Below are 25,433 nucleotides of genomic sequence, written 5' to 3' on the forward strand. Positions count from 1 at the left end.
AATTGCCAACGAAGAGCTGAGTAGATTGAAGCTTTTGAAATGCAGTGTTACAAAAGAATATTTAAAATGAGTTGGACGGATATGGTAACGAACGAGGAAGTATTAAAAAAAATGTCTGAGAGAACAATTCTACGGAGTGATATTCAGAAAACAAGAAATAATCGGATTGGACATGGCGAGTTGCTGGGACTAATTATAGTAGACTGCGAAGAAGATATCATTTCTAGGGAAAGACATCGAATCGAGTATGAACAACAAATAATATTGGACCAAGAGTGTAATTCTCACGAAGAAATAAAAAGCAAAGCAGGGAGGAATCGACAATTGCTACTATTGCTTTAAAAAGAAGAAGACAAAGCAGTTATAAATTTAAAAAATAAATAAATATCATAAAGATCATTGAAGGTAAATTTTACGATGCAATTTCATTATACATTGAATTGGGATGCACCTTATGTTTACAATTCTTCAACTTCATTATTCTATTTTTTTTTAAATATTTTCTTTGCGTGCAAATGATCGCGAGAGTCTTATTTTAAAGTATTAATAATAAAAAATTTGAATACGTTTTTCTCAGAAAATTATTGCAGTGACGGTATTGGCATTAAATTAGATATCAGTCCTCAGTCNAGCAATTTCATTATACATTGAATTGGGATGCACCTTATGTTTACAATTCTTCAACTTCATTATTCTATTTTTTTTTAATATTTTCTTTGCGTGCAAATGATCGCGAGAGTCTTATTTTAACGTATTAATTATAATAAAAAATTTGAATACGTTTTTCTCAGAAAATTATTGCAGTGACGGTATTGGCATTAAATTAGATATCAGTCCTCAGTCTAAATATGACAACCGACGGATAACAAGTTGACCCACCAAAAATATTTAATACCGAAGTTGTTTTTATTTTTTATTTTCATCATTATCTCTGTATTTCCAGAAAACTTGCTTGATTGTCTGCACGTAATCAATATTTAATTTACTTATTGGATATCGGAAAGTGTCACATTTGAAATTAAGAGAAACGGTGCAATTTTTTCTATTGAAGTACATCTTTTTATACATTCGGGTTAAATTAAGTTTATATGAAGTCTATTTTTTATTTAGTAAATTATTTGACTTTATTTGGTATTTTTTCTAGTACTCATATATTTTTTTAACCATTACAAACTAATTGCATAATCATGCACTAGGTACTTATAATTTAATTATTCTTTGGTTGAGTACGTAAATTTGATTAATGTATTTTTAAATATTACTAGAGATTTATTTTAAATTTTATTAGTGTTGTTAGGGTTAACTTTTTTTTTACTTCATATTTTATTATTGAAGTAGAATAGTTGTTTTTTATACAACTGACAACGGTAACATGCGCCGATTAAATTGTTAAAAATGTATAGATTTCATTTTAGGTAGTCAGGTTTATTAAGAGCCATTTTTTTGGCTAGGATATCGTGTTATTTATTTCATTATATATATATGAAATATATTACCCAAAAAAAAAAAAAATTTATCAATATTCTGAGCAAAGCGAGGAAAATTATTTTTGATGGATCCCAGGTCCTCTACATTCCTAAATCCGGCCCTGGTTGAAACTTATTATTGTAGTGTTTGTTGTTTTTTTAAGTTTTGAGTGAACCTTATTTTAACAATTGGAATATGACGTGAATAAAAGTAAACTAGAAAGCGATACACATTTCATTTGTTTGGGCTGCACAAATATTTTTTTTTGGTTATTGATATCTTGTGGTAACCGACTATACAACTTATTGACATCACAAAAAGCTTTTAACATGATGAGCGTCATAATATTTTTATGCCATACGATTGGAATTCTTCTCGGGGTAACAACATTCGTTTCAGTCTTTTTACACGGGTATATAGCTTTTTTATATTTTATATATGCACATATAGTACGCTTATATTATACGTATTGATGAATAACAGTAACAAATAAAAACAAAAACAATGATCGCTGATTATTACTATTACGACTCTCGTATTCTTGTCTCTTCGGTTTGGACTTCTTGATCGGTCAGATGTTTCCGGTTCTCTAAAATCATTTGCATGTCCGTACTAGAGTCTGAAAATATATTAACCGTATTAAGTATTATTTGTTTGCTTGGGAAATAACAACAGTATTATTATAAACAATAAGTTATACAAAACTAAAATCGTCAATGGCTAAACATGTAATACTAATTGTTTTTTCGGTTAATCTTTTGCAGTCGATATTGCTAATCAAACGAACCTACTCGGAAAACAATAAGTCTATTGCCAGAAATATGCATTTAGCCATAAAATAACAACATTGTGGTTAATCAATTCGAAAAAAACACTTTATTTTTGTTAGTCGATAGCACAAAAAGTTGATTATCGTTTCGATTAATTGCTTTGTCTTCGGTACTTTGTTTGTAACTAATAGCTTTCTGGTCAATACACTCGAGATAGTTGGAGGCAGTTGTTTTGATAGTTCAGATTTAATCGTTTGTGAAGAAAACAAATTTTATTCAGCACTACTGTAAGCGTTAGACAGAATAAAAAAAAAAATCTATTACCGTTAGACACTTGTGATCGAATAGATTTCACATTAGTAATAATCGGCTATACAATAAATTATTATTTATTCTAGAGAAAAAGTGATATAATAAAATATTTTTTATGCTTTTAAATAATGATATTAGTTATTGAAATTTTTTGGAAATTTGTCGAAGCAGGTAGAAAAAATAAAAATGGAAATGTATTTAAGTGTTCAATAATATACGCGATACTAAGTTTCTTAATTTAAAATTAAATTTTTAAAACTATAAACTTGGGTCGTTGTAAAATTGTTTTTTAATGCAAGAGAAAAATTGATGCCGCCAATTGAAATACGCCATTCATACAAAGAAATTAGATTGCAGTCGACAACTAAAAACAATTCACCTAAACTAATTTGTGCCGTTCGAGCCAAACTTCCTTTCGACCAATTTCTTTACTGCTATCGACGACACATTTTTCTCCAAATGAACCAACAAGAGATGGGAATGTGTTTCTACAGCACACTTACGTTAACTATGCACGTCATTTATATTCGCGGTAGAATCGATTTACTAACGGCTGTTACCTATATATGTAAATCGTTTTTTTTAGACGCTACTAAGTCGTTTAACCACAAAATCACCGGCCGTCAATAATGGGATTTTTAGAAGGTAAAACGTAGTAGTGAAGCCGCCCTCTTATGGATTTTGGTCTTTAAGATAATCGAAAAAAAATAAAACGCACCATTTATAAAATGCACTGTCGATTTTGCGTTTTTTAGCAATGTACTAGTAAGATATTAACACTCGATGTAATCGTACATGGGTTGATTTATAGTTACTAATTTATAATATTCTTGGTTAAAATGTAAAATGAGTGCAGAAAAAAAATTCTCGCATTAAAAATATATATAAAAAAAATTACCCTCAAGAGAATCTCAATTATTCAGTGTAATCCGTTAATCAAAACCCACTCAACTATTCGCAAAATAAATAAAATATTGGGAAAGAAATTGTTTTTTAGTAATATACAAATAATCCAAATTTTGTAAAACGCTCATTTTTCCAGAAAAATTTGAGAATTTTAAATTTTTGTAAAGAGAAAAAATATTAGGTTTACCAAACTCTATAATAATGTGTTGTTAAGTAATTTTTTTATCCCTTCAGAGTCAAAAAACTTAAAATTTAATTTCCTTTAACGGGAATTCTTTTTTTTTAAATAATAACATAATAAAAAATTAAAAAAATTAGAAACACCTTGTTTATAAATTTGAACGTTTTTAAAATGAAGACTAAAGGAGAACCGCCGATATTTATACTAAAAATGTTTTTTCAGTAAAATTTACGAGTTATATTTATGTATTGAGTTCTCTTTTGTCCATTTGTTTGCAATATAAGCCAAAGATTAATTACATCAATTAAATGTAAAAGTTCAATTTTTTATAATTTTTTAATTTTGTAGAAATCTAATTACTGTACATAATTTTTCACCATTTTTTATATGCATTACCTTAAATATTTTATATTTTTCGTGAATTAAAAAAAAAATATTTTATTCTATAGAATAAAGAAAAATTATTAATTCTTATGGTCAAAAAGTATAACAAAATATAAAAAATAAATTAGTATTGCAAAATGTTAAGTTGATAAAAAATTATAGGACTAGTCAGAATATGTTGTATACACTCTGATATATTTATGATATAAAATATTTATTATATATATATATACTTTAAAGTTGATTTTTTATTTACAATATACTGGAAAAATGAATATTTTAGTGATGATTACAAATAAACAAACACATTAAAAAAAAGTTTTAATTTATAATACGAGTATATTTTATACTACGGTAAAATATTCTTTTTAAGCAATTTAAAGTATTAAAAAGAATTAAAAATTTATTTTGAGTGCACAACTTACAAATTTACTTTTATAGCTTAAAACATCTCTATATCATTGAAATTTCTCGTCCACATTCCTCTTTCAGCTAAAGTATAAAAAAGTTTAATAACTTTGAAAGTAGTGGCTTAAAAGTAGTTATCAAACCGTCATTTTCTTGCTTATACTATTTTCTGTTCTGTAAAATAGTTAAGTATGTATGTTATCATTCAAAAATATTAAGTTAACGCCCGTTTATATTATAAGGGATGACACTAAAAAGTAATTAATAAATAAAACAATATAAATAACCAAAAAAATCCAACAATGATTTTTAGTATTGTATTTATTTTGTGAGATATTACTGTGTCTAAAAGGAATTTGTCTAACTTGAACTTAGTTTTATTAGCTGGAAAGAATAATAGTTCAGACCTGATAAAAAATATAAATTCTCAAAACTTTTAGTTAGACGACCGCTTTTGTAAAGTCATCTTATCAAAGATAAAATGTGAGAAAAATGATTAAAGTCTTTTTTATGTTTATTTGAGCATTTATTCGTCACATTACAAATCGTTACACTGTTTTAAAGATAACAACTCTTAAGTCCATAAAGAGTGTAAAAAGTTGAATTAAATGGCAAACATTATTTAGAATAATAATACTTTTAAAAATAAATGCAAAGATTATGGTTACATTTTTCAAATTGCCCTTTGTTATTTCGGACAGTTTTCCATTTCACGTATACCATGTAATTTGTCTTGTTTTTTCTAAAATTTTCCGGGTTCAGGTACTATGGTCGTACTTTTCAGGTACTCGTTGGACGCATTGATGAAGTGCCTACGGTCGCAGTATTCAATGGCTCGTAAAATTACAAGGATCATTGCACTGTAGGGCGAAGTGATGATACTCGTGGTTGTTCAAAGATAAAGACATTGAGGTGGACTAGATTGGAAGTAACATAAATAAAATGTATGTATATATTGATTACACAGTATAAAATGCTATCACAACAAAAATTGTACGTCAACTTTGTGTAAGTTTCTAGACGTTTATATTTGAGTCTTTACTAAAGTTTTGTGTATCACGTTCAGTATTCATTACCACCATCTTTAAAAAGTTCTAGTGCAATTTTTTATTAAATCCCACAAATAGTTTTATATTTTTTAAGAATAATTGTTATTGAAATAGTAATTAATAATTTGTAGTAACACTATCATTTTATGTATTTGTGATTTACATTATTTATTCTCTAATTATGTTAAGTGCTGAATAGGATTAGATAAGTTATATTGTAATTTTGTAAATTGTTCAACCGTATTTTGCTTATACTTTTCTATTTTATTATAAACATACATTGTGGTATTTATATGATTTTAGTCTATTATTAATATTCAGGTTCAGTAAGATGTATTGTAAGACAATTTATTCTACGTTGTATTTTTGTATTAGATAAATAGTAATTATTTATTTTAACTAAAGTATTATTATTTTATTTCATGGATCCATAAAGTAAACCTCATTCAATAATCATGTAAGGTCTTTGTAATTCATTGTAGATAGTTTTTAGTGGACGCTACGAGTTTTTCAAATTATTTTTGCTAAATTACCTGGAACGAACATATCTCAGTCATTAAATTCTAAGAGAGTATTTGATTTTATTGTAGGCGGAAGCTTGAATTTTAATTTGTTAAATAAATGTTAATTTCCTTATTTACTCTATACTTGTTTTAAATATAAATTAAAGTGAAGATTTTTTGAGTGAAAAAAATGTAAACTTAAGCACATGTTACAGTAAAATATTCATTTATTTAAGTTTTAGTATTTTCAAACCTAAAACAAATGTAAAACTAATTTGTTCTAATGGTAGTATTTAACAATGACAGAAAACAGTTTCCCGCTAAAATATAAAGTTTTCATCGCTCTTTTTCTGTTTTATATAAAATGGTAACTAAGATATTATATTAATGAAATTAATTTAAAGCGGGGTTGTTGAAAAAACGTTTTTTCTGTTTTGAAAAAGCCCAGTGGGTTGAGAGTTTTTCAAGAAAACTGTTTTAAGTATAATAATTGTACAAGGCCTTAAAAATGTTTTAATATTTGATAACTTTCTGCAGTTATTCCAAGGAAGATCAAAAATAAAGAATGAAAACACTTTATGAGATTCAAAATTAATTTGATTTCGATAAAATTTTCTGTAAGAGTACCACAGGTATATAATTTATACAGTGTATTTCTTTTAATGACATCTATTAGATTTCTCTTACAATAGTTATTATATTAAGAATATTGTTTTGGGTCTTTTTTATTTCATATATTTCTCGATTCATCGGTTTTTTATACTTTTTTGATTCATCCCTTACCTTATAATTATATACAAATTTTTATTAATTTACTGAAAAACTAAGTAATATGTTGTTACTGAGATTATAGTTTTGAGGATATCCTTCCTAATACGAACAGATTTTCTTAGCTACTATATCATAATTCTATGACAAAGATGAATAAACTTAAAACTTTTGTTGACTCATTATTTCGAAAGTTATTACCATTTTAATTTATAGACTGAAGGAAAGGCGCAGATATTTTTCTACTTCATCATTCCTCCACTTAGGTACAAATATGTTAATTATTACTATAGTATTGNATATTACCATTTTAATTTTTGACTGAAGGAAAGGCGCAGATATTTTTCTACTTCATCATTCCTCCACTTAGGTACAAATATGTTAATTATTACTATAGTATTGGTCCAGAATTTGATATCAATCAGTCATTTTCTTGAATAGATTATTTTTTATTTAAAGGCTAGATAAATATGGATGTTGTCATTTAAACAAATAAAATTGATACCTTTTTAATGTATAAGGCATGAATAAAAAAGCAATTAATAACTGATAAATCGATAAATACATATTGTTCATAAATTGAAAAGAAATCCTCATATAGTTTTCTTAACATAATTATTATTTTAAATCGAGTTACTAGCATTAAAAAAATCACCTTGTACTTCCACAATGTCATCATCTACTTTCAACTCCTTTTATTTTCCCGTGAATTAGCTAACATATTGAACCTTTATTTTGTAAAATCATTTACGATTTCAAAACCAACACTGAAGTTTAAAATAAAATATTGGTATACTGTACTTAACTCTAGTAGTAGTGGACATCTATAGCAAATTTTTCTTTTCTGTCTCAGCGAGAGATTTATGGAAGCCAGTAAATAGAAAAATAAAAATCTCCCCAACACTCGTCACTAAAAAAAACTTCAAGTAGATGTCACTGAGCTCATAAAAGTTTAACTAGTACTCCCTTAATGGCAGTGAACTAGAAGTACAAAGAAGAACATCAAAATTTTTACCAACTTTTCTAAATATTCGACACATTTTATTGGATTTTTTCGAGTTGAAAAACTCAATGAGTTTTTTGGCCTGAGTATTTTTTTAGTAATACTGATTTATAGTAATAAGATAGATAAATTATAAATCAACTTTTTGTGAAAAAAAAGTGAATGATGTTCACGAAATTTATCTGAAGAATAATACTTTTGATTTAGCACAACAACTTAGTTACTATCGCCGGTGCAAACGGATTGCTACAATATAAAAATAGAAGTATTATTATATTTGGCCTAACTTTGGTGAAAACGAGATTTGTACAATTATGATTGACATAAAAATGAAAAAAATCGACAGAGTGGAAAACGTTTGATATAACTCGTAAGTATGAAAAAGATTATGAAATGGTGTCGTTGTTACAACTCGATCGACCTAGTTTTTTTTTATATAGCAAATGAAACAGCACTCTGTCTCGTCAAAGTTATGTTAAGAAGGTTAAAAACGACGTGACCGAAAAATAAAAGGAACGTGATGTGTTCTATAAATAAAACTGCGTACACCTTTAGTAATAATAATTGAGATACTCATAAGTCTTGACATGACAACCCAATTTTCCTTTTTAGTTTCGGGCGATGTAGATATATTTTTTCGATAAGTCAAGTAACATGAAATCTGAAACTTCTATTTCAAAGAATGAATGATCAACCTAAGTTTAAAGTTTTTTTTTAGATAATTCACATTTTTATAATGCGATGAGTTCAACATTATTTAAATAAAACAAATTCATAATTTATTATTGGTCACTTTTTTACTTAATATTAAACTATTGTCTCATTGTACATCCCCAATATTCTCATTGTTAACTACATTGGCGATACACATGACACATTTATATTTTTTATTTCAATCACTAATTAAAATTGAAAATTTTAAGTTAATAATCAATTTAATATTATTTTATTATAATTGTTAATTAATTAAAAAAAAAAAAGAGATATCTTGAAAATTATAATATAAGGGATAAGACATAGACCTAAAATACATTTAACTACTTATAAAATAAAAACTTATAAATAAAAAAAAAAATTTAAAACAATTATCATATTAGTAAAAATACATTAGTCAACAATAAATCGATCACTTTGTATAGATACTCTACAGGAAGGCTATGAAAGAAACTTCCTTTCAAAGTCTATGTGTACTTAGATTTTACATTGAAATTTCTCAAAAAGTATATCAAAAGATAACTTAATGTCACTAAATTATTGTATTAAAATTTCATTAGGAACAGTATTTTGAAAAAAGTTATAGCAGTTTTTAAATGCAAAAAAGAAATTTCGGAAATGCCATTTTTTAAGGTATTGTAGATTTGAGATATTTTTCTAAATTTCTGAAATTTAAGAGATATTTTACAATTTTTAACAACCATTAGTTCAACTAGATTAAATCCGTATTCTTTTGACGTACTAATCATTAAAATTGGTCCACTCTACAGTAACCCTTTACAGGCAAGGCTAAAATCTTACTACAAGAGACCAGGCGGGTCATGGATGACCAAATAGATTTTTATTCACTTTTATCATTCTTTAATACCTTTTTTTAATTTATAAATGTTTGTTCATAGATAAAAATGTATTTTTATGTATGAAAGGTAAATTTAAATGTATATTAAAACATGCTCCGGCCACTTGCCTGTTAAAGGTTAAGTTTATTTTACAGAAAGGATTAAAATCAGGGTAATTAGATTTGTATCTTTTAACTAAATGTTTGAAATATAATTTGTTCAAAATAAATAAAGCTCAGTTTTTTTATCTCAAATTTTGAACATGTTAGTAGTTCAATATGAAATACATAGGTCGAAACTATCAAGGTACAACTAAGAAAAAAATCCAAGTTAATTTATCATTTCTTAATAATAATGTTTCGTATAAAATAGAATAGGTGTTCTTTTACTATTTTTAAAGCAAAAGAATTGACAGTTAATAGATAACCCAGAAAAATCGAGAACAACCAACCAAACCTTAAGAAAAATAATTATGTTTTTAAAGTCATTATTGCAATAACACAATATAGTTGCATTTGAAATACTATACTAGTTCTTAAAAATTATTATCATTTCCTCGTCTAACCAAACTAAATAAAATATTTGATTTAAAAACTTTTTAATAAAAAAACATATTTATTATATGTAACAATGTAAAAATTTTTCAAATTTGAACTATTAAGTCAAGATAAAAGTTAAAATTATGAAGTTCACTTAAGAATTCTATATATATGGACAAAAGGCACTTATAAGTTCTTCTTACTTAAATAACATTTCTCAAAGTTTATTCAACAAGTTAAATATGATTCTAAAAGGATATTTCTTGACCTTATTTTTATTCGAAACTAGTATTGAATTCATCAAGGATGATACAGTTTTTTTCATTAGATAATATCATTTCAAGAATTAGAAAATCCTGTAATTCAATAATATAATAACATAAAGCAATCATCCCACTTTAAAAAATGTATCTCATAACATAGTCCATTTAGTAACAATTGACATTTTCATTTGTATACATTTAGAGTACTATATAATTGAATATTTATTCGATTGAGTTTGAAAAATGCATTATACGATATTTTCTATGTCTTTAAAATAAAATACTAATTTTCATCAAATAGTTAATTTTGCGTAATTTATTTATTTAAAAAAATATAATTTTATCTCCGATGGTTAAAAGTTTTTGTTTACCAGTAAAATTTTCCGAAGAAAAATTTGAACTCTACTAGACTTATACAACTTTGTGGGAAACTACAAGCAAACTTATTTCGAGTAAATAAAAAACTTATAAAATAAAAAAAAATATCATCTTCAATGTTGAAGTTTATTATGACATTCTTACATAATTTATCATAATACTATCTAAAGGTCAATTATGTAAGAATGTCTTCTATAGGCGTGTAAAAGGGTAATCAAATATCCACCACTTTCATCATAAAATTTTTTATTAATAATACTCTAATAACCCTACCTCTTTACCAATAAAAGTTTTCATAAAACTTCACTGATAAATTTTTTTCAACATGATTGTGAAAATTGACTTTTTTTGAAAATTTGGGCAATTAAATGGTATGTAATAATCGTGATTATATAGAATTTCCAAATAAATAAAATAATGTTTAAAATTGTTAGTCTGTGAAAAAATCAAAAATACATCTATTCAAGAAAAAAATAGTTACAATTAATAATTTTACATAATATAGAATTTTTTAATTTGGCGGTAGCTAAGGATATATATTAAGAATGTCTAGTTTTCAGATTGCTGAACATTTTTTATCATGTTTTTGCACAGAGCTTTTAATTAAGCTAAATTCCCAATAACGTTTTCGTATTAGTAAACTACCAGTAAACAAAAAGATATCATTAGTCTTTCCACGAAACTACCTTTCATTGAACTTTTGATCTATAATTTTATACTTATCAGATTTTAATTAATTTAACTAATGTGGAAGTTTTCGTTACTTGTTGACTGACTGTTTATTTTGATGTGCTCAAAAAGGTATCCTCAGAAATAAACGTGCACACTTTTTATGAAATGATTTTATTTTTTTTGTTCTTAAAAATATTAGTTAAGGTGTAGCTCTCGTTTAAAAGTACCATTTATAAATAAATGATTTGTGAAAAGTTTTAATTTTTAACAAATTTCTAAGATTCAATTCAATTAAATTATTTTACGTTATCTTAACATTTATAATTTCGAAATCATAGTTAATTAATTTTTTTATGATTATATGGCTACTAAAAGATTTCATCTTGTTACAATTAATGAAGTTTTTTTTTTAAAATACAGGTAACNATTTTTTATTGAAATGATTTTATTTTTTTTGTTCTTAAAAATATTAGTTAAGGTGTAGCTCTCGTTGAAAAGTACCATTTATAAATAAATGATTTGTGTCAAGTTTTAATTTTTAACAAATTTCTAAGATTCAATTCAATTAAATTATTTTACGTTATCTTAACATTTATAATTTCGAAATCATAGTTAATTAATTTTTTTATGATTATATGGCTACTAAAAGATTTCATCTTGTTACAATTAATGAAGTTTTTTTTTTAAAATACAGGTAACGCACAAAATTATAAATTGTTGAAAAATATGCTGAATTAATACTCCATGTCAAAAATTACTGTAAAAATATTATATCTTGAAAAATATAATCAATAAGGTCTAATAAATAAATAAATGAAATCAGAAATCATGTTTTAATTGTGAAAAGGATATTTCTCTAGTAAAATTACTTCAGAGAAAATGTTTGCATGATTAAGTGTAAATTGATAAATCCAGAGGGTTATGAACTTTAGAGGGTCGATGTATTTTTGTGACTAATGTGTATGTGATTTTAAGTTTTTATTAGTTTTTTATTCTCTATATCAACTTCTTTTCTTTCTATATCGTCTAACACTCTTCTAATAAAAGTGACTATTTTTATATAGCACAAAATGAGCAGGTTTTACCCTGTGTAATTTGTTTTTGAACTAATTTTTATCAAGTTCAACATGAAATTTAAGACGAACAATTCAAATAGACGGCAGAAACTTTTTCGCGATTTTGTCAATACTCGCGATAGTATTGAGACAAACTTCGAATTCCCAATGTTAATTATTGGTTGCGTGCTTAAACATTGATAGGAAAATAGTCATGTGGTCAAAACTTTGTTNGGGTTATGAACTTTAGAGGGTCGATGTATCTATGTGAATGTGATTTTAAGTTTTTATTAGTTTTTTATTCTCTATATCAACTTCTTTTCTTTCTATATCGACTAACACTCTTCTAATAAAAGTGACTATTTTTATATAGCACATAATGAGCAGGTTTTACCCTGTGTAATTTGTTTTTGAACTAATTTTTATCAAGTTCAACATGAAATTTAAGACGAACAATTCAAATAGACGGCAGAAACTTTTTCGCGATTTTGTCAATACTCGCGATAGTATTGAAACAAACTTCGAATTCCCAATGTTAATTATTGGTTGCGTGCTTAAACATTGATAGGAAAATAGTCATGTGGTCAAAACTTTGTTAGCACTAGTATTTCCGTATCAACTTTAAATGACTTTGTCTAAATACTGTCTTTTCTTTGAAAACTCTTTGGTTAATGGTATTCTACTTAAGCCAGTGGAAATTTTCGGGATATAATCAAGTTGAAAAAAATCATATCTTTGAGTACGGATATTTTAAAAATAAGTGACATTGTTGTTTACATTAGAGCTGTCATTTATGGTCTATTCATTAATTTAAATAAAAATTAAAACGGTTTTTGTTCACGTAAACTCTAATTAGGCTGTTGTCGCGATAAAATATAATTTCTATAACATTGACACCGTTTAACCGATTTGTGCGCACTGCCCATTTTTTCATAACAAATCCATTAACCCCTTTAACATGGTTTCGCAATATTATTGTTACTCGAATATTGGCCGTTGTTAATACGCAGGTAAATGGCGGTACTCTAATAACTAATGCGTGCGATTTATAGTCCCACGGACATTTTTTACAACTCCGGTTCAGTGGCAACTGGTAATTAATATGTTACAAGACAAAAAAAAAACCCCGTTTTGCATACGTGCGTGAGCTGCGGTATTATTGTTGTCGTACGTACACAATCTGCCAGCAAAGGTACATGATATATACACGCTCATTGTACGAAATACTCGGTTATAATTAAATAAAAGCCTATCAGATTTGTCACGATAACCCCAAAAAGCGCATGCAAACGCACACCCGGAAAACATTAAAACCTTTGGCCGAGTTCTTCATTCATATTTGCTCGGCATGCGTTTGGTCCGAGTGTTATGAATTGAATAGTTCCGGTGACAAGCTTTACAACGAGTACCACAAATCCCATCGGAACGAGGACGCGATCAAATTGTGCCGAATAAATGTATTTGGGCGGCGATTAATGAATATTTCAAATGTGTTCCGTTTACTTTTTTTGGGCTGCGCGGTTTTTTAAGATTATCGACAGTCGCGTCGAGCTAAAACTGGCGGACAGTTCGAAATTACCTTTATAAGTTAACGAACTGTGTCTCCTCAACGAATTGTTGGCTGCCACGGCGTTGGTGTTGGTAGTCGTGAACGTTTTGGTGCCGGTCAACCTCATGTTGGGCATCATACTTTGGCGCACGTTGCGTTCGGGGTGGCACAGGATAATGTACAGCTATAACAGAAAATGCGGTTGACGTAACAAACACCTGCAGCTGTTTATTGCATAATCTATTTGAAAGTTGAGCCTAACGAAGTTTCGCCAGTGCCGATAATTCAAACCGTCCCGCGCGCCGATTAAAGTGCACGCATAAAGTGTAATTTTAATCAATCTTTACCCGCGTCACAGCTGAAAGCGGCGGGAACACTATTATTTTTGATTTTTCCTCGTGCGCTTTCGCCGACCCTTTAGGAATTATATTTTACTGCTTTTCGGCGGTCCCCCCCCCCAAGTGGTAACCAAATCGAATTATTCGGCCGGATATCTTGGGAAACGAGACGCCGCAGCGCACCAAATTAGAAATGATTTTTATTTTTGTGCCGTGGAAAAAGCGGCAATATCTCGAGTAACCGGCGAAACTTTAGTGGACGGTAACTTTTATCATTTTAAACCCTGCCGGTCGTTTCTCTTCATTACCATTATACACTGTTTCATTATGTTTAAAAATAAATAGATAACTGGAGTATTGTTTAACGGCAAACAATCCTTCGAAAGTTACCCCTGGCAAATATAATTCTCTTCCCTTTTGTGCGCCACAAAGTTTTCTACTTCTACGAGCGTCCATTAAGTTAAAATGAACTAGTTATTTGTATTTCAGCACTTTTCATATCATGTGTCGTCAAGTATAATTGATTGATTAAGTACCTTAGGCGAGAAAAGACAAACAATAGTGACGCTGGCAGACAAACTGATGGTGACTGACATGGTCGTTATCCTCAGTGGAGTATGGTTACCCGTTCCGAAGTACAACGGCACAAAAGCCAGCCATATAACGCATGTTGTGTACATAGTGAAACCTAAAATAAAATAATTTACATGATTATAAATCATAATAATAGTGTCATTCAATTTGAGCTATTACAAACACAAACTTCAATTTTCTAGGCCAGTAAATCACTACATAAACATTTTACTTATTAATTTAATTTTCTAAAAGTAATTATAAAAAATGCCGTTGAGTTATACTTGACATTTTTTGCAGTATAGTATAAATTTCAATTTGAGTTTTTATTAAATCATTTATTTTTAATTAATTTTGTCTTGTGATATGAATTTTAGTGATATAATAATACACGTTCTTATTAGTCGTAGATTAACATAAAACAATGTTGACTTCATACATAGTCTATAAAGTTAATATTGTATTACATTAAAACTAATTGATATGTAGTATACAATTTTAGAGTCGATTTTGAGATTGGACTAAAAAACGATTTTTCGAAAGAAATATAAAAAAAAAATTCCTTATTATTTTCAATTAATTTTGGAAAACTAATTCCTCAAATATTCTGATTATCGTGTCAATAACAGTATGCAGTTGGATATCTAAGTAATTTCATCAAAGTTTAAAAAAATGTTTGATCGACGAATTCCAATACCCAAGCAATTGATTGGGTTCAATACATTCTCCATTGGTAAGACGTAAACTTTGTCGAGTTTTAAAGTAGAAAATGTTCTTGGAATTGTTTTTTAGCTTGAAAACTTTGTTGTAAATAATCGTGGATCAAAAACAACACAATAGTACACAATTTCGTGTTTTTAGGAATTGGCTTATATAAAATAAGTCAACAGAAGATGTTTGCAAGTATGACTTAAACGATTTAGAGACTATATAGATTTTATTACTTCAGTTTCTCTTAAAAATGATTAAGACAACTTTTACGCTTGGTTTCTATTTAAATAATTCGACTTAGTTGCATTTAAAAACTAAAAAATCAATAAGGGACACATACGTACGTCGTATAAATAAAACTAATATTTATTACAAAGAGTCGAGTTTAATCTTAATAGTCTATGTGATGAAACCACATAGATAATTAAGATTTTTTGTAAATTGAACTGAATTAGCTGAGGTTTTAGCTATATATTTCAACGTTATTGGCTATTTATATATTTAAAATTCAGGTAATACAAGAGCTTAATGAAAATATTTTTTTCAAGGAATAATAATTTTCACTAACTATTTTTGTTTTTGATTTGTATGGTTTTATTTTATAAAGATTATATTCGTTCATATCAATAAAGTAATATTGTAATTTCTATGTAAAATAAGTTATGTTTTATTCGTAAAAGGTGTATAAAGTATGCAAAATGGTTTTTGCGATTTTCATTGTTAATAATTATTTACCTGTTTTTTTACTTACTGAACCTTATTTACAAATAGTTTATATTGTTAATACATTAGTTATCAAGTTGTTTGAGTTTCGTTAGAAATGAAAAAAATCTAAAATAAAAATAATATTATTTTGTTTTCTTTTAAAATTATAATTGAACACCTTGTTAAAATGTCTTAAGGGCATTCTACCCGAAAGAATAACCTTTGTCCTGAAATTTATAACCTATTGAATCGCAAAACATTTGAAATGTTAAAAATATACTTTTTAAAATTATCAATTACAATCCATTGATATTTCTTTTATAAAAATCACAAGATATGGACCTCCTAAAAATTTATTTCATTCTATTTTTGTGAAAAAAAATTACAATAAAAATTGATGTTTGCTGTTGTTGATTTTCATAAAAAAATTTTTATTTATATTTATAATTTCATGTACAAATCGCTAATGTCCTGTGTAATAATTTTGAAAGTATACATTGGAATTTGTTTCTTTTTTTACAAAAGCAAAAAATCTCACTTAAAATTGTGAATGATTTCTAGTTGTGGTTTTATAACTAAGTGTACAATAATTGAAAAAATAATTCATTTGTATTCAATACAGAAATCTAAAAAGTTTTAATGTTGTACATTTTTTATTTAATAAATGGACAACAAACGCGTATTTTTACAAACCTCGCTACATCAATTCAGTAAAAAAAATCAATTGTACCAAAATACTACATTCGAAAAATATATAAGAATATTGGAATTTTGGTGAAATGCATTTGGTATAAGTAAAATAAAAATTTAATAAAATATTTTGCTATTAAAACGATCCTGCCGAGTACAATTCTTGATGGTCTTATAAGTTTTTGAAACATTTGAATGTAAATACATTTATAGGTTGGAAATTAATTTATTTAGTTTAAAAGTTGTGTAATAAATTATTATAGATTAAAAAATTAAAAATATATTTGTTTCATTCAGTGACACATTGTTGTAAAAAATATTGAAAACTTTTCTTCTAACTTTACAAGAAAATTTTATTTATTCTTTGAAAACCAATTTTTTTACAATCCTTCTCTGTATTGTTAGTCATAAAGACGTAACTATTTTGATCGTATAAACGATGAGTCTGTCTCTATGCTCAACCAGGTCATATGAAAAAAAATGCATCACATGTTCTGAGTTGCTATATTGACAATGCGTGTAAAATGTGATTAAAATTATTGGTCTGAAATTTGGAAAGATAATTTGTATATCAGTTAGTACAATTAAAGTTAAATTGATTATCAATCTCATAATAATAATAAAATCTCTTGTTTTCGAATACTGTTTGAGCATAATTTGTTTCTCCTTTATTCAAAAAATGAAATCTGTTGTATTTCAGTAAAATTAATTAAAAAATGAATTTCATAAATAGAAGTAAAAATAAAGTGTACGTAGTAACAACACAAATAATTAATCTTGCAGTTGTAAGTTGGATCAGTGTCACAGCTTCGTTTTTCTACGTGTCCAGTAAGTATTAGTGATTCTGAAGGTTAAAACATCTTATTTAGTTGATAATCCTAAGTTTATATATTACATTTAAAAACTCAGAAATACTCCAATTAAAATTTATGACTAAATAATTATATTAAAAAGTTTATTTTAAAGAATTCATTCTATCTAAAATATTTTGATAATAGTAATAAATACTTTCTTCGAGTTATGTTCATTTTATGATCAACGAGTGGTTATTGTTTAATTAAAAATAGTGCAAAAAAATATAATCAAAATAAAGTGTTTATAATCCATATAGATTACGAAGTTTTTTCTTAATACACGTTTTCTTACAACTATTAAAAAAATAAACGAGGAGTTAATACCCTTATGACTCGCTAAGTCATTATTTTTTTCATTTAAATCTAGAAGACAATAAATTATTTTTAAATAGCAATATAGATTTTAGAATTTTGATTAATGTTTATTTAACCGAGAATCACTCGGTTATAGTGTAACACTAATGAAAAATAAAGAATTTCAATGTAATAGAATGTTTGTATTCTTGAAGCAAAAATATTTTTAAAACTACATGTGTGTTGTAAGCAACACGATAAACAATTAACTATATAGAACAATAGAACCGTTTTGGCAATAGAAAAAGGACAACAAGACAAAAGAAAAATGCATCCCCTTGATAAAACGTATCACGCTTTGTACGCATATGTCGTGTTCTAAATTAAACAATGAAGCAAATTAACAGTTTTATTAAGACGCTATTTAACCGGTGGTTGAGTTGAAAGTTTTATACGTTTAAAAATGTTTATTGCCATTTCGTTTTGCAAAGAAGATATTTTTATAGGCCAAACCGTAAATTCCAAATTTCTTGAACACCATCAGACGAACACGAAATTGATAACATTAATATTAATGAATAATATTTATTGTGATAGATTTAAAATTTTAAGTATTTTCAGTTTTAAACTTCTTATATTTGTTTGTTTTCCTTGAGCTATTTACTTTTTGGTGAAATAAAATATTCAACAGTCGCATTAGCCAGAGTAAACAAATAATATATTAGTTGTTGTCTTCATAGGTAGTACCGGAGTACAAAGTTTAAAAAAGTTCAATACTATGTTTTTACCAAAGTCATTACATATTATTTTTTAAATTATACTTTTTTACGACCTATAATATTTTTTAGATAGTAAACTATAATTTATATAATTATATACTAAATGAATTTTGAAAACGGGTACAAATAATTACAATGCCATTAAACATTATTTACAATCATTACAAACAATTTTGTTTTGTGTATTTTATTTTAGACATTGATTTAACAATATTATAATGAAGTAAAAATCTTACCGATGTGCTTTGACTCATTGAATGCTTCTGGAATATTTCTAGTAAGTACGGCGTATACAGTACATATCACAATCAACACAATTGGGTAACCGAATGCTGTTACATAAGACGTGTTGATGAACGAGGAACATACCAATATATTGGAATCTCTGCTTGGGTAATAATGAATAGCTCTTGGTGGGCTTACAAGCATCCAGACACCATTTATGAGTACCTAAATGTGTTATAGATGGAATACAAGTTGATAAAAACGTTTATTATTTAAAAATTCACACGACAAGTAAATTATTAAATAAAAACAATTACATAATTAAAAAAGCTTAAAAGTAACAATAACCACAAGACCGTAAAAGTTTCTTTTGGATGCAATTGGTTTTTACTTGCAGTTTATTTTGATTCAATTAAAAACTTAAATTACATAATATGGAATATAAACGTCGGTTGCGTATTATGCTAAAGTCGCAAAAAAATTAAACAACAATTAGTGTATTTGAACTGTATCCCACTGCAGATTTTTTCGTCTATTAATTTTTAATATAAATGGTTATTTATTTATAAAAAGTATTTTAATTATATTTAATTGATTGTGGTTCAAATTTTTTAATTAAGTGCTGTTTATTTTTAATCATAACAAATTTAAATACTTGATAATTCAAATGAAGTTTTGTTTAATAATTGACACGGTACCGTGTTTCCCTCAGCCGCACATCACGTTATCAACCTAAATGAAAGTGTATCGGGATCTGAATCATAAGTGCACGGTGGCCTAGTGGTAAGGTTTGTCTCTACGACGCATTGGGTCGCGGGTTCTAATCCCGTACCGTGCCTCTTTTTTTCACATGATTTCCGGTACACTTTCTATAACCGGCCGTCAATCCCCGGCGGCCGTGTTATAATATATTATATTTGTGTATTACTTTAATTATGTCCCAAATATGAAAAATTATTTGATACAGTTTGTATACAATAGTGAACATAATTTCAATAGTATTTTTTTATTGTTTTCATTGCTCGTGGTACAATTATAATTGGAATAAAATAAAGATAGTAAAGAGCTGTTTCGAAGTATATCGATAGATTTCTTGAAATTGCACCTTTCATTTTAAGTAATGTTTTTAAATGAAGTGTGTGACTCCGAATTTATTAAATTTCTATGTGAAATTCATAGATTCAGTGAAAATAGAATAATTAAATCTACTTAACAAGTATTTCTTTTTAGTTAATTGAAAGAACTCGTTATTTTCAGTATGTTGTATTATTATATTATCAAGGAGTATCATTATATTTTCAGAAAAGTGTTATTATTATTTACAAACTCCTATAAAATCGTTTCTAACATCGGTTTAGTTGTTATTGGTATTATTTATTACGATAACAACCGAAAAATAACAAACGGTCAGCGAGTGTGATTATTACAGAATTTGGTCATTTGGTTTTTGCTGTAAATCCACCAAAACGTAAGTAAACTTAATGATTACTTGCAACATGCTTAAAAATAATATAAAAAAATTGTTTATTCCAATAAAGGATCTAAATTTAATTATTCTGAGGTAAAAACGGAATTTATGTGATGTCCTCATACGAGGCCGTGTGCATAATTTAATAATTCTTACGTCCCCGTATGAGACATGATGCAAACTGAAAACTATAAAGTGTATACTAAAATACAAATTTATTCATTTTATAATTTCTACTTTGCTAATTTGTATTTTAATATATTATGTACTTAGAATATGGATCTCAGGGAAAAGGATATACAGTTTTTATTAGATGTAGACGTCCCCACTGATTCTGAAGCCTGAAGTCTGAGTATATGTTATGTTAAAGTTTAATGTTTTTTTTGAACATTTTGTAAACAAGTGATTAAACACAATTTAAAATTTTCTTTAATCGAACAGTAGTATTACTTGATTTATTTTAGATGATAATTTAAAGTTTTTTATTTGAAATTATTAAAATGGTAAAAAATAATTTAATTAAAAAAAATTTTTTGCTATTATTTGCACAGCGTCTCGTATGAGGACAGATGACTTAAGTTGAATTTTCACTCAAAATAGGAATTAAATTTTTACCATCATTCAAAGATGATGAACAAAACAAAAAAAAATTTTTTTGTTAATATTTTTTTTTCATGCAAGAACTGCATAATACCGATCTATTAAAACTTGAAATTTTTTTTTTTATTTTTTTGCCATGACAGTAACCAATTGAAAATAAATTATAAAACGTTAAACTACACTCTTCCGTATGAAATGTTACGTATTACTTGTATAGATATTAGTCCTGTGCATATGACTAATTGAGACTTAGGTGAAATATAATTTGGTCTTTTTACTGTGCGGCGACCGGCATTGAATATTCGTGATATTCGGTTTGTTTTGGTTAATAATGCAGCATACACTACTGTAAAACAGAATCCAACACCAAACCTGTTAAGAATAAATTCAAATTAATTATATTTATTTGATTTTATTTTTATATACTTTGATAGATTTTGATAAATCAAAATAATTTAAGCCGTAGAACAGTTTACTTCTTTTTTAACAAAACAATCCATATGTATTACTCTTATTTAAAGGAAATTTGTACAAAATAAAAAAAATTCTGCGCTAAATAAGACTTGTAAACGGGACAAATATTTATGGAAATAACATATATTTTTATTTTACTTAAAAAATATCAAAGGTAGGTAATAAATGTTTTTTAAATATATTAAAAAGAAACATACTTTTGAAATTAATTTCCTATACATTAAATATTTTGTTTGTAAAATTATTACGCAAACCAATAAGATTCGATCAAAGGAAAATGCAAAATTCTTTAATATTTCGTGTGATTTTATGAATTAGAATTTTGTGGGACAAATTGTTCGTCAAAATCATTTAGCAGAATAAATATCATTTATATTTTTATAATATAGTTAACATTGAAAATAAATCAATTTGAAAATTCTAAGTAATGAACTTAAGTACACCATATTTTAAAATAAATAATTTAAGTTATTTATAAGACGAGGAAAATATTTCTATTATTTTTTGAGAGCACGAAAAAAACTTTCAAGAATTTTATTACACTTTAGTTTTGTATGAATGTTTAATGCAGCTGTCACCACCGTTTATATAATTATAAAATTCTTGTAGCAACCATGAAATGTCAAAAAAAAAAAAAAGTTCTCTGTCTCTTAGGTAGCATTAAATAATAGCACCAATTATAGAAAACTGCGTTTATGCATTTTGTTTAAGGGGATTTTGTCATTTATTTTACATTTTCGCGCATGTTTAGGATTATGATGTTATTATTAGCGCTTAAAGTCCCTGCCTGGTTTTATGAGATATCATATTAAAGCCTTCAAAAACACGTACGACGGATATTAAAGGCCATTACACACACTTTACAGCGCTTCCCTATCGATAATAACTAATCCGTTCGCTTCAAATCAACCGCTAAATTGTATTATAATGCATTCCGATCGCTGTATAATGGAAGGCTGGTAATTTTTTACCGCGTAATCTGAAGGTTAGATGGGAAACAAAAATTGTGCTTGTGATTTTACCAATTTCACCTTCCTATTAAGTTTACTTTTTCATGTCAACATTATAAAAACGTCAAGAAGTTGTTATGAATAATGCAACTTTATAGTAACGCTCTATAAAATATAAAAATATTTAGGTGTACTTAAAGAGATCTAAACTTTTACATCTAATAACTATTAATATGAAACTAGCGATGTTAAACGAATCTGGAAAAATGTAAAATAAAAAGAGTTTTGTATCGTTATATTTTGTTGCTTATCTTGCTATTTGTAGGAGCGATTTTTTATAGACTTCAATCGTACTACACTAGAAATATCATAGAACCATAAAAAAAATCAACACATTATTTAACATGACTTTATCAATTTAAGTATTAGATAGTTAAATGAAATAAAATGTACTCGACAACATACTTTATCATCTAAGTGTAATAAAATAACTCTAGATTAAAAATTATATTTTTGTTAATTAGTTTAAATTTATGATTAATTATCAACAAATTAACCATAGATATTTATATATACATATATTTTGGTAATATTTTATACAATCAGATTTTGCTTGATGTAGTCTTGCGTTTGTTTACTTGAGTAGAACGGAATTATATTTCGTAAAATCACCATTCTTAATTAAAATATAGTTAAGCATGCATGTTGTAATAACAATACTATACTTAAATAATGATTAATAAACGTGTGTTGATTAATTTAAATTTTAAATAAATGAATGAATAATCAATAAAAATTATTATAAGATTTTTTGTTTTTACCAACACTGCTATCAATAAAAAAGTAAACATGTTAACTTATGGCAATTGTTATTATGATATTACTTTGATTCAGAATATAATATTTTAACTAAAGTAATTTATGCATTTATAAATGCATAAATGTTAATCTATGTAAATTGTGTTGTCTACTATAATATAATATAATGTCTATAATTATATAGAGTATTTTGTTTTGTCTTAGTTATGTACTTAATACCTTTGTGGTATCATATACATACATTTAACTATGTATCTTCTTCTTCTTCCTCGCCTTAATCCCAACTACTTGGGGTCCTCCATCCTTATCCTAAACTTCCACTTGACACGATCTCCCACATCATCTACGCTCATACATACATTTAACTATGTGTGATAGAAAAAATAAAATCTGTTATGCAAAATCACGAGGTTGATGGTTGTCCATATAAACTACTTGGGTAATATTCCACGTAGACAACGTTAACGAATTCTAAAAGGTTTGTAGCAAGTTTACATTAGATGAATGCATTGCTTCGCCTTTTTGTTTAGCCAGTTAACAACAACGGTAACATAATAATAATAATAATAATAATAATGTATTTTTCATGACGCACAAAGGGGCCGTAAATTATATTCAACATTAAAATTACTTTTTTGTAGAATAACTAAATGTAATATCTTCAAAAATTACCAAATATGTTGGCAATGTGTATCATATTGAATATTTTTAAAATTGATCGACGGTTAATTTACCGTTTAATTTGTTTTGATCTTTATTAAAATATCGTGTGTAAAATGAACGAGAAGTATAAAAGATATTATAGAATTATGAAGCTAAAGAGTAACTATAATTTGATGTTATAAAAGGTTTTTGTTATTTGGGTTGTTACAAATATTGGTTTAGTTATATATCTATAGTAACCTATTAAACATTTTTCTGAAGACGTCATTAAAGAATAAAATTTACTTGGAATAAATATCAGAACCTTTAAATAATGTAAAAATACCGGTGTTTAGTGGACACAGATCCCTGGACCTCCCCACTACCTGTAAATCTGGCACTGGTGTATTGAAATGCTTTAATTATAAATCAAAATATATAAAACTCCAAATTTTAAATTTAAAAATACATTTTCTTTAAAAGAACTCTAGTTAAATGTGCTCATTTGTGGGTTAAATTATTGGTAAAATTGAATCAGGTGGAATAGCGAATATGAAATACTGATTATTTTAGTATCTCAAAAAATTTAATAAATTTATAAACCATCTAACACCAAGGTATAAAAAAATATATTATAAAATGTGAGAGTTATATTTATCATTTGAACGATTTTGACTAGAGAGTTACTCAAATAAAAGAGTCAATGCTTTTTATGTTGGATCGTTCTTGTTTCATAGAAGGCAAAAAGAACTGTGAAATGATGCGAAAACGAAAATAACTTTTACACTCCAAATACAGTAATTTCCATGATAGACAGATGTATTTTAAAAAATTGAGGAGATTATTTGTCATTTGGTTAATAAATTGTATGCTCCATATAATTTCTTTGACAAAAAGGGAACAGCTTATTGGAAATTTGAGGTAACATATTTATATATATATAATCAAAAGTACATTTATAAAATCAAGCTCGACTTGCGTCTTCTTTGAGTTTTTTCCAATTTAAAAATTTCCACTTTAGTTTATAAAAGCTGATCTATTCAGTGATCTAAATCGCATGAGATAATATAACATGATAATTGCTGTTACGGTTTATTAAAAAATGTAATAGTTTCCGTTTTACTAAATATAAGTAGATATTTTTAGAACAACCATGTTGCATTTTGGTTCTAAAATAAAATATAATTACTAAATAATTTTTCGTGTTTTGGATACATTAATATTTTATTATATTCTGTCGGTAAATTTCATGCCACTGAATTACATATTGACATGTACCTAACACATTACGTATAACTTGTTTAGCTCTCATGTCTGTATACTTCAAAATGAGCATGTTCTAAGAAATCTGGTCAAATTAATGCCCAATAACTATTCACATTTATAGTAATTACGTCCATGGGAACATTTAAATTATACAGTAAACAGTAACATAAAAATTGTATGAACCACATAACCGAACTTCCTGTATTGTACAGCATAAAAGAATTATTATTTTTAATTCAGCGTCGCTTTTTACTCGATTAATTGTACCTCGGTTCTATAAATTTA

At 26.6% G+C, this 25,433-nt stretch overlaps 1 protein-coding gene across 4 annotated transcripts in view; it reads right to left on the reverse strand.

Annotated features, from left to right (window-relative positions):
* Positions 1 to 636: 636 nt before the first annotated feature.
* The window catches only part of LOC126906514 (metabotropic glutamate receptor 2), a 161,839-nt gene continuing 137,042 nt past the window's right edge, over positions 637 to 25,433 (reverse strand). For all 4 annotated transcript variants that reach the window (XM_050687060.1, XM_050687062.1, XM_050687063.1 and 1 more), the window contains 5 exons: positions 21,207 to 21,369; positions 18,941 to 19,154; positions 14,635 to 14,786; positions 13,791 to 13,944; positions 637 to 2,086 (listed from right to left, as the gene is read on the reverse strand). In XM_050687060.1, coding sequence (XP_050543017.1) covers positions 1,992 to 2,086; positions 13,791 to 13,944; positions 14,635 to 14,786; positions 18,941 to 19,154; positions 21,207 to 21,369 — 778 coding nt within the window. In that variant the 3' untranslated portion in view covers positions 637 to 1,991. The remainder of the gene's footprint in view (positions 2,087 to 13,790; positions 13,945 to 14,634; positions 14,787 to 18,940; positions 19,155 to 21,206; positions 21,370 to 25,433) is intronic.

This window comes from Daktulosphaira vitifoliae, unplaced genomic scaffold (genome assembly GCF_025091365.1).
Source record: "Daktulosphaira vitifoliae isolate Bord-2020 unplaced genomic scaffold, ASM2509136v1 Scaffold_5, whole genome shotgun sequence".
NCBI lineage: Eukaryota > Metazoa > Arthropoda > Insecta > Hemiptera > Phylloxeridae > Daktulosphaira > Daktulosphaira vitifoliae.